General features: G+C 40.5%; 1 protein-coding gene across 5 annotated transcripts in view; it reads right to left on the minus strand.

Annotated features, from left to right (window-relative positions):
* The window catches only part of slc14a2 (solute carrier family 14 member 2), a 116,670-nt gene that overhangs the window by 33,417 nt on the left and 68,456 nt on the right, over positions 1–14,797 (minus strand). For 3 of the 5 annotated variants that reach the window (XM_043686250.2, XM_043686191.2, XM_087989554.1), the window contains 3 exons: positions 12,621–12,747; positions 9,695–9,884; positions 6,942–7,070 (listed from right to left, as the gene is read on the minus strand). In XM_043686250.2, the coding sequence (XP_043542185.2) occupies positions 6,942–7,070; positions 9,695–9,884; positions 12,621–12,747 (446 nt within the window). Of the gene's footprint in view, positions 1–6,941; positions 7,071–9,694; positions 9,885–12,620; positions 12,748–12,927; positions 13,039–13,183; positions 13,265–14,797 lie in introns of those variants that run through there. The other 2 variants (XM_087989571.1, XM_087989565.1) reach the window with 2 other exon arrangements.

Genomic DNA, 14,797 nt, shown 5'->3' on the forward strand with positions numbered 1-14,797 from the left:
GGACTAACCCAAGTGGTCCTGATGAAACTCAATCTGAACATTGGTGAGCAGGTCATTGTTGTGTAAGTTTCTTTTACCCACTATCAATGACATCTTCCATCACTATGATAATGCTTGCGAGTTCACTGATGGAGTGAAAACTAGCTGAATTGGATTTGTCCTGCTTTTGATTGTCAGGGCACACCTGGGCAATTTACATAGAAACATAGAATACAGGAGGAGGTCATTCAGCCCTTCAAGCCAGCTCCACCATTCATCACGATCATGGCTAATCATCTAATTCAATAGCCTAATCCTGCTTCCCCCAAGACCTTTGAACCCATTTGCCTCAAGTGCTAACGCTAGCCACCTTTTAATACATTCAATGTTTTGGCATCAGCTACTTCCTGTGGTAATGAATTCCACAGGCTCACCAGTCTTTGGGTAAAAAAATGTCTCCTCATTTTCGTCCTAAATTGTCTACTCCAAATCCTCAGAACGTGACCCGTGGTTCCGGACACACCCACCATCAGGAACATCCTCCCTACATCTACCCTATCTAGTCCTGTTAGAATTTTATAAGTCTCTATGAGAACCTCCTCATTCATCTGAACTTCAGTGAAAACAATCCTAACCTAGTCAATCTCTCCCCATACGTCAGTCCCACCATCCTGGGAATCAGCCGGGTAAACCTTCGCTGCACGCCCTTGAGAGCAAGAGCATCCTTCCTCAGAAAAGGAGACCAAAACTGCACACAATATTTCATATGTGGCCTCACCAAATGCCCTATATAACTGCAACAACACATCTCTGCTTCTGTATGTGAAACCTCTTGCAATGAAGGCCAACATACCATTTGCCTTCTTTACCACCTTCTGCACCTGCATATTTACCTTCAGTGACTGGTGCACAAGGTGATCCAGGTCTCGCTGCACCCTCCCTCTCCCAATTTACAGCCAATCAGATAGTAATCTGCCTTCTTGTTTTTGCTTCCAAAGTGAATAACTTCACATTTTTCCAAATTATACTGCATCTGCCATTGATTTGCTCAATCAGATATCCTGTCCAGATCATGCTGAACAACCACTACACCCTTGTCACTGTTCACCCTCTCACCCAACTTGGTATCATCTGCTAACTTTGAAATGTTACATTTTAAAGACTCATAGGGCCATAGTCATAGGGGATTCTATTGTGAGGGGAGTAGGTAGGCAGTTGTGTGGCCGAAAACGGAACTCCCGGATGGTATGTTGTCTCCTAGGTGCTCGGGTCAGAGATGTTACCGCTCGGCTGCAGAGCATTCTAAAAGGGGAGGGTGAACAGCCTCTTGGTGCGTATAGGCACCAACGATATAAGTAGAAAACGAGATGAGGTCCTGAAAGCAGAATTCAGGAGCTAGGAGAGAAGTTAAAAAAGGAGGACCTTGAAGATAGTGATCTCAGGATTACTACCAGTGCCATGTGCTAGCCAGCATAGAAATGAAAAAAATAGGATGGCTTGAGGGATGGTGTAAGAGGGAGGAGTTCAGATTTGTTGGACATTGGGTCCGGTTCTGGGAAAGGTGGGACTATTACAAAATGGACAGTCTATATCTGAACCATACTGGAACCAATATCCTTGGGGAGTTTTTGCTACTGCTGTTGTGGAGGTTTTAAACTAATGTGGCAGGGGGGTTGGAACCAGAAGAGAAGACAAGTAGACAGCGAGGTGGAGACTGAGTAAGCAGAGAGCAGATGAACGCGAAAGAACTGGTAGCCTGAAGTGCATCTGCTTTAATGCAAGGAGTATAGTGGGTAAGGCAGATGAACTTAGGGCTTGGATTAGTGCCTGGGAGTATGATGTCATTGCAATCACAGAGACTTGGTTGAAGGAAGGGCAAAGCTAGCAACTAAATGTTCCAGGATATAGACGGTTCATACAGGACAGGGAGGGAAGTAAAAGGGGGTGGGGGTGGGGGGGGGGGGGGGGGATGGTGGAGTTGTACTGCTGGTCAGGGATAATATCACGGCTGTGCTAAAGGAGGACACTATGGAGGTCTTGGGTAGTGAGTTATTATGGGTGGAGCTCAGAAATAAGAAGGGTGCAGTTACATTGTTGGGGCCGTATTAGAGGCCTCCCAACAGTGAGCGTGAGGTAGAAAAACAAATAGGTAAACAGATTATGGAAAGATGTAGAAGCAATAGGGTGGTGGTGATGGGAGATTTTAATTTTCCCAACATTGACTGGGATACACTTAGCGTCAGAGGTCTGGATGGAGTAGAATTTGTAAGAAGCGTCCAGGAGAGTTTTCCAGAGCAGTATGTCAATAGTCCGATGAGGGAAGGGGCCATATTGGACTGGTGTTGGGGAATGAGCCAGGCCAGGTGGTAGAAGTTGTGGTGGGGGATTTCTTTGGGAACAGTGACCCAAGATTCTTTAAGTTTTAGACTGCTCGTAAACAAAGATGAGAGTGGTCCAAAGGGAAGAGTACTAAACTGGGCCAAGGCCAATTATATCAAAATTAGGCAGGAGATGGGGAAATGTGGATTGGACACAGCTATTTGAAGGGAAGTCCACATTTGATATGTGGGTGGCTTTCAAAGATAGGTTAAAGATAGTGCAGGATAGGAATGTCCCGTTGAAGGCAAAGGATAGGAAGGGCAAGATTCGTGAACCGTGGATGACAGGAGAAATTGTACAACTAGCCAAGAGGACAAGGGAAGTGTACATAATGTCCAGGCAACTAAGAACAGAACGGGCCCTGGAGGAATACCGGAAGGGTAGGACCAGTCTTAAACGAGGAATCAAGCAGGCTAAAAGAGATCATGAAATAGTTTTAGCGAGCAGAATTAAGGAGAAACCCAAAACCTTTTATTCTTATATAAGAAGCAAGCGGGTAATTAGAGAAAGGATTGGTCCACTAAAGGATACTGAAGGAAGGCTGTGTGTCAAACCTGAGAGAATGAGTGAGATTCTGAATGATTACTTTGCATTTGTGTACACTGAGGAGAGGGACATGATGAATGTTGAGATTAGAGATAGACGCTTGATTAGTCTGGATCACGTTGACATAAGTAGGGAAAGTGTGTTGGATAGGCTAGAAGTTATTAAGGTGGACAAATCCATAGGACTGGATGGGATCTATCCCAGGTTGTTGAGCGAGGCGAGAGAGAAAATAGCTGAGACCCTGAAAGATATCTTTGTGTCATCCTTAAACACAGGTGAGGTGCCGGAGGACTGGAGGGTTGCTCATGTTGTCCCTCTGTACAAGAAGGGTAGTAGGGATTTTCCAGGTAACTACAGACCAGTGAGCCTGATGTCAGTGGTGGGAAAGTTGCTGGAGAAGGTACTGAGGGATAGGATCTATTTATGTTTGGAAAAGAATGGGCTTATCATGATAGGCAACATGGTTTTGTGCGGGGGAGATCGTGCCTTACCAACTCAATAGAGTTCTTCGAGGAAGTGACCAAGTTGGTAGATGAAGGAAGGGTTGTAGATGTCATACACATGGACTTTAGTAAGGCGTTTGATAAGGTTCCCCATGGTAGACTAATGGACAAAGTGAAGTCACATGGTGTGCAGGGTGTTGTAGCTAGGTGGATAAAGAACTGGTTGAGCAACAGGAGACAGAGAGTAGAAGTTGAAGGGAGTTTCTCGAAATGGAGAAACGTGACCAGTGGTGTTCCATAGGGATCAGTGCTGGGGCCACTGTTGTTTGGGATATACATAAATGATCTGGAAGACAGCACTGTTGGTATGATCAGCAAGTTTGCAGATGACATGAAGATTGGTGGAGTAGCAGAAAGCATAGGGGACTGTCAAAGAATACAGTAAGAATATAGATAGACTTGAGAGTTGGGTGGAGAAGTGGCAGATGGAGTTTAATCCAGGCAAATGTGAGGTGATGCATTTAGGCAAGTCTAATTCTAGAGTAAATTATACAGTGAACGGAAGAACCATGGGAAAAGCTGATGAGTAGAGAGATCTCGGAGTGCAGGTCCATTGTACCCTGAAGGTTGCTGCACAGAGTGGTCAAGAAGGTATATAGTATGCTTGCTTTCATCAGATGGGGTATTGAGTATAACAGTTTGCAGGTCATGTTAAAATTGTACACGACGTTGATTCGGCTGCATTTAGAATACTGTGTAGGGTTCTGGTCGCCACATTACCAAGAGGATGTGGATGCTTTGGAGAGGGTGCAGAGAAGGTTTACGAGGATGTTGCCTGTTATGAAGGTGCTAGCTATGAAGAGAGGTTGAGTAGGTTAGGATTGTTTTCATTAGAAAAAAGGAGATTGAGAGGCGACCTGATTGAGGTCTACAAAATCATGAAGGGTATAGACAGGGTAGATAGATATAAGCTTTTTCCCAGGTTGAAGGATTCAGTAATGAGAGATTACGCTTTCAAGGTGAGAGGTGAAAAGTTTGAGGGGGATACATGTGGCAAATACTTTACACAGAGGATGCTGGGAGTCTGGAATGTGTTGCCAGCAGAGGTAGTAGAGGCAGGCATAGTATATTCTTTAAGATGCGTCTGGACAGATGCATGAGTAGGTGGGGAGCAGAGGGATATAGATGCTTAAGAATTGGACAACAGGTTTAGACAGTAGATTTGGATTGGCTCAGGCTTGGAAGGCCGAAGTGCCTGTTTCTGGGCTGTGAATTTTCTTTGTTCTTTGTTTTTTAAAAATTTCCGATATGGTTGGATGGATTCCAATGTTATGGTTATCGTGGAGCAGTTGGCTCGGGAAATAGCTGGCTCTAAAGCACAAGGCTTCAGCTCCACAGGTGGTAACACCATAAAACATAGGAACAGAAATTAGGCCATTCAGCCCATTGAATCTGCTCTGCCATTCAATCATGGATGATACGTTTCATCCCTATTCTCCCACCTTCTCCCCGTATCCCTTGATTCCCTTGACAATCAAGAACCTATCTATCTCAGTCTTAAAGACACTCAATGACCTGGCCTTCATAGCCTTCTGTGGCAATGAATTCCACAGATTCGCCTTTCTCTGGCTGAAGAAGTTTCTTCTTATCTCCACTCTAAGAAATCTTCCCTTTAATCTAAGGCAGTGCCCTTGGGTCCTTGTCCCTCCTACCAAGCTGTCAGTGCCCACAGCTTGTGCTGTATCCAGTGCCATAACCTGCTTCTTAATCTCCATTGGAGTGAGTCAACTTGACTGAAGACTGATATTTATGGTTCAGGAAATTGTAAAAGGAGGCTGAGATAGATAATCCACTCAAAACTGCAGGTTTTTTGGAAATTGAAACTTGCCTTCTGACTGGTTTCTTGATGACACACATGCCTCTCAACTGAATGTTTGTCAAAAAGTAAATTAGCATTTTACAAAAAAACACTTTTGAGATGTAGGTGTCGCTAGCAGGGTCAGCATTTATTGCCTGTCCCTAATTGCCCTTCGAGAAGATGGTGGTGAGCTGCCTTCTTAAACTGCTGCAGTTTATTTGTGTAGGGAAGGAATTCCAGGATTTTGACAGTGAAGGAATGGCAATATATTTCCAAGTTAGGATGGTGAGAGGCTTGGAGGAGAACTTGAAGTGGTGGTTTTCCCGATTTTCTGTTGCCCTTGTCCTTTAGGTGAAAGTGATCAGGGTTTGGAAGGATCTTTGCTGAATTTCTGCAGTGCATCTTGTAGATTATACACAGGGGAGTGGATGTTTGTGGATATGGTTCCAATCAAGTGGGCTGCTTTGTCTTAGATTATGTCAAGCTTCTTGAGTGTTGTGGGAGCTGCACTCATCCAAGCAAATGGGGAGTATTCCATCACACTCCTGACTTGTGCCTTATAGATGCTTTTGGAAGTCAGGAGGTGAGTTCTCACTGCAGTATTCCTAGCCTCTGACCTGCTCTTATAGCCTCTGTGTTTATGCGGAGAGTGCAGTTGAGTTTCTAGTCAATGGTAACACCCAGGATATTGATTTTAGGGATTCAGTGGTAATACCATCGAATGTCAAGGGGTAGTGGTTAAATTGTCTCTTTCCTTAGGTAGTCATTGCCTGGAATGTTATTTATCACTTGTTAGCCCAAGCCTGGATATTGTCTTGTTCCATTTGAACATGGACTGCTTCAGTGGCTGAGAAGTCCTGAATGGTGCTGAACATTGTATAATCATCAGTGAATATCCCCACTTCTGACCTTATGATGGAGGGAAAGTCATTGATGAAGCAGTTGAAGATAGTTGGGCCTAGGACACTACCTTGAGAACCTCCTGCAGAGACGTCCTGGAGCTGAAATGACTGACCTTCAATAACCACAACTTTCTTCTTATGTGCTAGGTATGACTCCAACCACTGGAGGATTTGGTACCTGAAAACCATTGATTCCAATTTTGCTAGGGCTCTTTGAAAACACATTGGGCTGAATGTGGACTTGATGTCAAGGTAAGTCACTCTCAATCACTTCATAATAAAGCTGTGAGATTCTCTTATTACTTCACTATATAGTGAGGCATTTGTGCACTACAATATGAAATCTTATTCTCAGAATATGTTCCTGCAGTTAAATAATTCAACCTCAGTATGTACATGTTAGAATAAATGAATTAGAGGCTTCCTATTGCTAGTTAGTTAGCTCAGTTGGCTGGTTTACAATGCAGTGTGATCCCAACAGTGTGGATTCAATCCCTACACAGTTAAGATTGCCACAAAGGACTCTCCTTCTCAACCTCTCCCCTTGCCTGAGATGTAGTGACCCTGAGGTTCAACCACCACCAACTGTCTGTCTCTCTCTCTCTCTTCTCTTCTCTAATGAGAGAACAGTTCTATAGTCTGGTAAGACCATGGTGACTTTATCTTTACCTTTATATTCATGTACCGTCCTGTAACCATACTTTCTTTTAAAATTCTTATGATACAGACATTTATTTAGTTGAAAAACACACTTAGAAGATTTCTACATTTGAATGTAGAATATAGTTACTGTAGTGTAGCTTAAATAAGAATACAAATAGACTTTTAACGTACCATATCATTGACATGAAGATTACAGCCACGATTAACCACCAATACCAATCTCCTTTATCACAAAACACAGCCATCAAAAGACCAACCAGAGTGCCATTGTATCCATAAAGCCCTGCTGCAATTGCGGATCTATAATGTTGCAAGTGAAAAAGTAGCATGTTGGAGCTAAACACTTTTCCAAACATTTATTAAATATACAAAAAAGATTTTGCCTGCCTTGATCTTGGGAAATGTCATGGAAAACAAATACACTTAGAAAATAAAAAGGTAAATATCTGAACACAGAATTGTTCTGAATCATTAACAGCACCATATTAAGTATTGACTTCAAATTAGAAAATGATTCATTATAAGGAAAATGATCATACTTTAGCAGGTATTATTCAAGATGAAGATTAGTTGCTTACAAACAAATCATATCAAAGAGATTTTTAAAAATAACATTTATCATGAGCGTTGAGAAGGCTAACTTTGAGTTGGTGCACATGAACACTTTGGCAGAGCAAAAACTCTAGTTCTGGGGGAATATGACCCAAACCATGTGACCTAGTACATATCATATCAGTTAGTTATTAACAAGTAGGGTGTAATATATTTTTATGATCTCAGTTGGGAACTGAAACTATTTCAAGCTTCACCGGGAATTCAATGTAGTGCTCCTTTTCATTTGGTTTCATTAAAATTATCTAATCATAGAATTTTACATGAGGAGACCATTTATCCATCAGAAACAGAATATCTTCCTTTGTCCTGTCAAAATTGTTCACAATTTTGAGCACCTTAATAAAGCCATCTCTTAATTCTCTGCTCTAAGGAGAATTAGGCCAATTTCTCTAATCCTTTCTTGTACCAACAATCCCTTATTCCTCGTAGCATTCTAGTGAATCTCCTTTACATTCTTTCCAGGGCTTTAACATTCTTCCTTAAATAAAGTGTCTAAAACTGAACTTAATACTCTAAATGTCTTCTGACCAATAATTTGTAGAGATATAGCATCACTTCTTTGCTTTTATACTCTATTCCTGTATTTATAAACTTGATGATCCTATAAATCTTCTTAACAACTATTTCAACTTGCCTGACCACCTTCAGACAATTATGCACTTGAATCCCAAGCTCCATCTGCTCCTGTACTTCTTTCACAGTTGTACTGTTAAGCCTGTATTGTCTCTCCAAGTTTCTTCTAACAAAATGCATTAACTCAAGTTTCTCTGCACTGAAATTCATCTGCCAGGTGTCTGCCCATTTGGCCAATTTGTCAGTGTGTCTCTGAAATCATTCACAATTTGCTATTCTTTCTAGCTTAGTTTCATCTGCAAATTTTGCCCTCAATACACATCTTCAAACTGTTTCAAGAAATCACAAAATCAAGAGGCCCAACAGCAATCCCTGGGGAGCATCACTTCCAACTCGCCTCCAGTCTGAGAAATGCCCATTTATACCTAACCTCTGTTTCCTTATCTTACAGCCAAATTCTAATTCATGCTGCCAAGGACAAATCAAATGTTTTTAATTGTATAATCAGCCTGTCATGTGGCACTGTATTGGATGCTTGCTGTAAGACCAAATACATAACATCCACAGCACTACCCTCATCCATTGCCTGAGTCATTTTGTGAAGGAACTGAATTAAATTAATCAGACTAGAGCTGCCCTTGACAAAGCCATGATGACTGCTTAGTATGAACTTAGAAAAAAAAGTGTATAATTATCTTATCCCTTATTATGGCCTCCATCAGATTTCCCACTATTGATGTTAAGCTGGCAGGTTTGTAGTTTCCTGGGTTATCCTTTGTCTCTTTCCTAAACAACGGCATCACATTTGCAATCCTCCAGCCCCCATGGACTGATCCTATGTTCAAAGAGATCAGGAAGATTTCTGATAATGGTCTTGCAATTTGCTTCCTTACCTCACTCAGCAATTTTGGATGCACCCCAGCTGGCGACTGCCCTACATGGAGTACTGACAGCCTTTTCAGCACATCTTCTTTATTAAAAACTATACTGTTCAGTTGCTCAACACTCACATTTCCTAATTTGATAAAGACAGAAGCAAAGCACTCATTTAATACCTCTGCCATACCTTTTGCTTCAGTAGGCAGCGTACTCTTCTTGTTCCTTATGGGCCCCATTTTATCCTTCAATATTGAAAGGATTAGGGCAACATAATTTTTGACAACATGCCAAATCAAGAATTTTGAAATTAACTGCTCAATTGTTCAATGTGAATGCTATTGGTGGCTTCCAATAACAGCTGCAACATTGTTTATATGGTCTTCGTAAACAATTCAGAGACTTATCTTTTTCTTAACTTTGATCCCTTTACGTTCACTTCTTATTTCTACACTGTGTTTGCGTGTTGACTTACCATTTCTACTTATGTTTAGTCTTTAATTAACTCATGCATATTGTTAATTCAAGATTAAATCATAAGGTCATTTGAGTTTGTGAGAGGTTATCCACAAAGGAAGTGATACTTTTCAAATGATCCTTGTTGCCACCAACTGAGTGGGTGGGTGAATAACAAGTGGGAGCCAGTTCAACCTTCCTCACCCAGGAACTTTATGATTTGGCGTATCCTGTCTGGATCCAAAGTCAACTGCGAAATTTCACCCAGAGCTTGTTCATAACATTGACCATCTCCAGACTGTGTCCAGTAGTTACCGAATTTTTATAAATAATAGCTAATTGCTCAGTTTAAGTTATTTTGATCAATTTTTAAAAGAAACCTTTTTAAATGAAGACATGTGTACCTGTTCTGACTGAGCAAAATTGCTGCCACAGTTGAGAACACTGTTCCAATGAAGCCATTTAGTGCCCACCATCGATTTTGTACAATCAGTCCCGCCAAAATAATAATCCCACTGAGTGGGTTGTTGACAAACATCACCTGAGCAATTCCACGGAGGTTCCAGTCAATAAGTTGAAAAATGATGTTTTTTTCTGCAATGTTGTCAGAATGAAATTATACAACTGTTAAAGAATATGACTTTTATCTGCTTCCCAAACAAATAATGGAACAATAGGTTCATAGATTTTTGCAGATTTTAGAAAGTGCCACACAATTTACAGATAAAATCTTACCCCTGAAGTTAGATGATACAGTAACTTTATTAGTCAGAGACAAACACTTAGCACGTAAAACACTTCATCTAATTTCTGTAAAGTGGATCACCAATGGCATTGCTTTTTGTAAATTTACATTGTGTTATGTACAGTGTATTAATCTGTTGTTGAATTGGTTCTGTGCATTTTCAATTAAGTGCAGAAAAAAGTCTAAATGTTATAGTAAATGCTAAATGAAATTATTCCGAATTTCAATGATGCATGTTATTGGGGTTTGCACATTGCCATGTTCTTACAGCTGGCCTTAATAACAATATCCAATCTATCCAAATTCAGGTCCTGCTCCACATACTTGCTTTTGTGATTGCCCAGAAAACCTCCTTGCAATAGCATCTGGAACTGTTCTTCTGAGAACAAAGAGGATTGTGGGAAAATTCAATAATGATGTTTAAAATTATGATAGAATATATGGAGCCTGTTGATCAGAGGAAAAGATTTTAGATAGAGCAAAAAAGCCGGTGGGAGAATGGCTGACCCAAGCCCACCCTCCCCTAATACAATTTTATTAACACTCCAGGAGGAATTGATCAATCCAATTGCCCACATGCCAATTTTGTCCATTTGAGGATTTTGACTTGCCCCTGCAGGGATTTTACCCACAGTGCTCACTAAACCACCAGATAAAACCTGGTCAGCCTTGATGCTGAGCTGAAGGATGGCTTTACTACTTGCTGGGCAACTCTGCTCTCTAACCAGAGATCCCCACAAAATGAAACTCTGCCCCAGTGTTGTCCACTGTTCTTTCCAATCATTCCATACAAGTCCTTCTCCCCTCCCGAGGGTCTGCCAACCTAGCTCTACTAAGATGCAAATCTCACCTTATATCCCAACACCAAGGCTAAATGCTTATGTCTCAGCCTTGCTTCAGTTCTAGCAGTGACCACTATTTTTGGTGGTGCTGTTGGGTCGGTGAGTGCTCCTGGCCCTCTGATTGGCTGACAGCATTCTGCTGGAGGTACCAATGTACTGTCTCATGGTAATGAAAGGCCTGTTGGCAGTTTGATAGCTGCAGAGTGAGCCAGACTAGCGGAGGCAGGCTTGCTCCTGTGTTTTATGCCAGGGGGCAGAACCAGCATTAAATTCAGCTTCTGGTGTGTGGAGCTTTACTTGTTGCATGGCAACTGGCCTTGTAGGAATGATAAAATAGAAGCAAGGAATCCTGATCTCTTCCTGCCATTACTGACCATGGCAAATATTCCAGAGATGTGGGTGTTGAGCAATAGGTTTGTGCTTACACATAAAGCAGTGGTCAAGCATTTGGGGCTGTTTAGCAGTGAAATGTGTTCAGCTATGAAGTGCATTTTATCATTTACTGAGTCTCAGGTTCTATGGAACATCAATGTTTCCCAGCCACAAGGAGGCAAGAGCTCAGTGGCATGACTGGTTTCTGGAAAGCATGATACTAATTTGTTAACTGTAATTGAATAAAACTATTGTCTTCTAAACTGCACTGGAAGTAAACTCAGCTTACTTAGACAATTAATTTATTTCAATATCAATCCAGAAAACCATCTCTTAATTGCCTGCAACACATTTACTTCTTCCTTGAAATAAGGAGATCAAATCTGCACACAGTATTCAGGATGTGGTCTTACCCAAGGCCTATATAACTGAAGAATAACCCCTTATGGTTATGTTCAGTTTCTCTCATAATAAAGGTTGGCAACCCATTTGCCTTTTTGATTACACATTTTATCTGCATAAAAAACTTTTTTTGTGATTTGTGCACTGAAATAATTAAATATCTCTGCATTTTTGGATTTCTGCACTTGTTCTTTGTTGTTTTCTCATTCTTCCTGCCAAAATGAACATCTTCACATTCTCTCACATTATACTCCTTGTGTCACATGTTCGCCCACTGACTCAACTGATCGATATCTTCCTGAAAACACTTTGTGTCTTCTTCACAACAAACTTTCCTATTTATCTTAATACAGTCTCCAGGTTCAGCTATCACGCTTTCACTCCTCTCTTCTAAGTCATTGATGCAAGTTGTAAAAGTTGAGGCTCCAGCACACACCAATGGAGGACTCCAATTTCACATCTTGCAAATCAAAGAGCCATTTATGCATAGCCTTTATTTTCTACTAGCCAACCATTCTTTTATACCTGTTAATATGTTATCCCCATACCACATGAAAGGGTGCATTTCAAAAAGCTATTTCATTCATCAAGTGCCTTCTTTCCACACACCATATGCAATCTGCTTATTCTTGATTCTAACCAAATCATTTCCACTTTGGAAGAAAATAATTGACATGTGTTCCTGTTCTTAAGCAAAGCAGTAGACTTATCAAACTTTCATCCTTTGTAGTTTATTTGTCACTTTATCCTTGGCCACACATTTACAATTCTCAATAGATCAGGAAATGAGTTCATGTTACATAACGTTCAAAAGCATGTAATGTATTCATCACGATCACTCTTATACCTGTTCTAACTAAACAGCCTTGGAGCAAATCTCTATATTCCTTCATCCACTGGCTATTGAAAACTATTTTCCGACAACACTGATAACCTTCAATGAAAACATCTTTCCAAATGTTAACTTACCTTTCATCCAGTAACCAAATTCTCTCATATCACCAGACAAGTAGCTAATTCTTTGCAAAAAGATTTCTCTGCGTTTATCTGATACATCTTCGATCATTGCTGTTTGCTTCTTCTCCATGGATGGATCCTGTTCCTCACAGAATTAAAACAAAATCAAGCTACATGTTTAACATGAAGATACAAACAAAAGCATGATACTAATTTGTTAACTGTACAAGTATTTTCCACATAACAAAAATAAATCTGATTCAAATCACGCTAGGTTAGTGGCCTTTAAATACAACCTCAGATGCTAAGCTCCACAAACCTGTGCAGCTTCAGATTCACAAATTCAAAACATTCCTTTTTTCACTGGTTAAAGTAATCCTCAAGGAAAGGGCTAATGCTTTTATGTAGCAGAAGTCACGTATGCAAAATTTGACAGCAGATTATAATCAAAACTGTATTACTGGTTTGAACTATTTTGTTTAATGAGTTCATAATTGCACTGCCTAGGGTATTCTGTGCATGTGATGAAATATTTAACTTTGTTATCGATCAATAAATTACTTATGAAAAATTACTGTAATTGGTAATTTGGGTCAATGGAAAGTTACTGTGGCCTTGGAACCAAGGAAATGTTGGCTTTAACTCCAAGTGTCTGATAGCTCAGCAGAAATCTTCACCTGTTGGTTAAGATAAAGTACTCAGCAGATTCAAGCCATCACCTCAGTAATCGATTTTTCCTGAGAAACAAAGAAGAACTGTCCTCAAAACATTCTAAAGTGCTTTTAAAGTACAGTTGCCATGATAATGTGTGCAAACAATCAATTTGATCACAAAAGGAGAAAAGCACTCTTCAGCAGAGGAAAATGGACAATTTTTCACTTCACCTGATTGTATTTTTAATACAGAGCAATTTAGCTTGAAAATAGGTTCTACAAATATCAATGAGACTAATGGCCAGATAGATTACTTTGGTGACACTGGCTAAGTTGTTGGCCTAAATTATGACATACTCATAACGTTCTTACATAGAATATAGAACATAGGGGCAGGCATAGGCCATTCAGCTCTTTGAGCCTGCTCTACCATTCAATATGATCAAAGCTGATCATCTAATTCAATAGCCTGTTCTTGCTTTCTCCCCATACCTTTTGATCCCTTTATGGTATAATTTATATAGCTAGGGAAAGGAGAGGGCCACTCAAGAATAAAGGAGATAATTTATGCATTGGAGGATGTAGGTGAGATCCTTATCAAATACTTTGCATTAGTATTCACAAAGCTGAAGGACATGGTGGATGGTGATTTTAAACAGGGGTTTGTTGATATTCTAGGACATGGCAATAAAGAAAATAGGTGTTGGGTGTTTTGAAAAGATAGACGAGTTCCCAGAACCTGATGGAATCTACCCCAGAACACTGAGGGAGGCAGGTGAGGAAATAGCTGGGGCCTTGCACGAAATCTTTGTATCCTCTTTAGTCCCAGGAGATGTCCCAGAGGACTCCACATTTGGAGTATTGTGTGTAGTTTTGGGACCCATATCTCAGGAAGGATGTACTGGCCCTGGAGTGTGTTCAGAGGACGTTCACAAGAACAGTCCCAGCAACGGAAATCTTTATACATGAGGAACGTTTGAGGTCTCTGTGTTTATACTTGATGGAGTTGAGAAGGATGAGGAGGGGTCTAATTGAAACATATAGAATACTAAAGAGCCTGGACAGAGTAGATGTTGGGAAGATATTTCCATTGGTCAGAGAGACTAGGAGGGAATATCCACTCGACACCTCCTTCAAACAACTGGCAAAGTTAGGGTCCAGGCTAATTTCTTGATTTTTTTTGTGGGAGGTCTGGCCTGGTCCATAACAGGTCTTTATCAATCTTTTTCTCTAATCATACCCATAGAAATTTTTAGTCACTTTTTATGTTCCCTGCAAGCTTACTCTATCACTTTATTTTCCTTTCTTAATCAATCCCTTTGTCCTCCTCTACAAAATTCTAAACTGCTCCCATTCTCAGGTCTGTTGTTTTTTCTCAGCTAATTTGTGTCCCACTTCCTTGGATCTAATACTACTGCTAATTTCCCTCATAAGTCCTGGTTTGGCCAACTTTCTTGTTTTATTTTGCACCAGATAGGAATGAACAATGTTCCAGTTCATCCATATACTCTCTGAATGTTTACTGTTGCCACTCCA

The sequence above is a fragment of the Chiloscyllium plagiosum genome, unplaced genomic scaffold, assembly GCF_037043375.1.
Source record: "Chiloscyllium plagiosum isolate Xiang-an unplaced genomic scaffold, Cpla_swu_hap1 HiC_scaffold_1, whole genome shotgun sequence".
Taxonomy (NCBI): Eukaryota; Metazoa; Chordata; class Chondrichthyes; order Orectolobiformes; family Hemiscylliidae; genus Chiloscyllium; species Chiloscyllium plagiosum.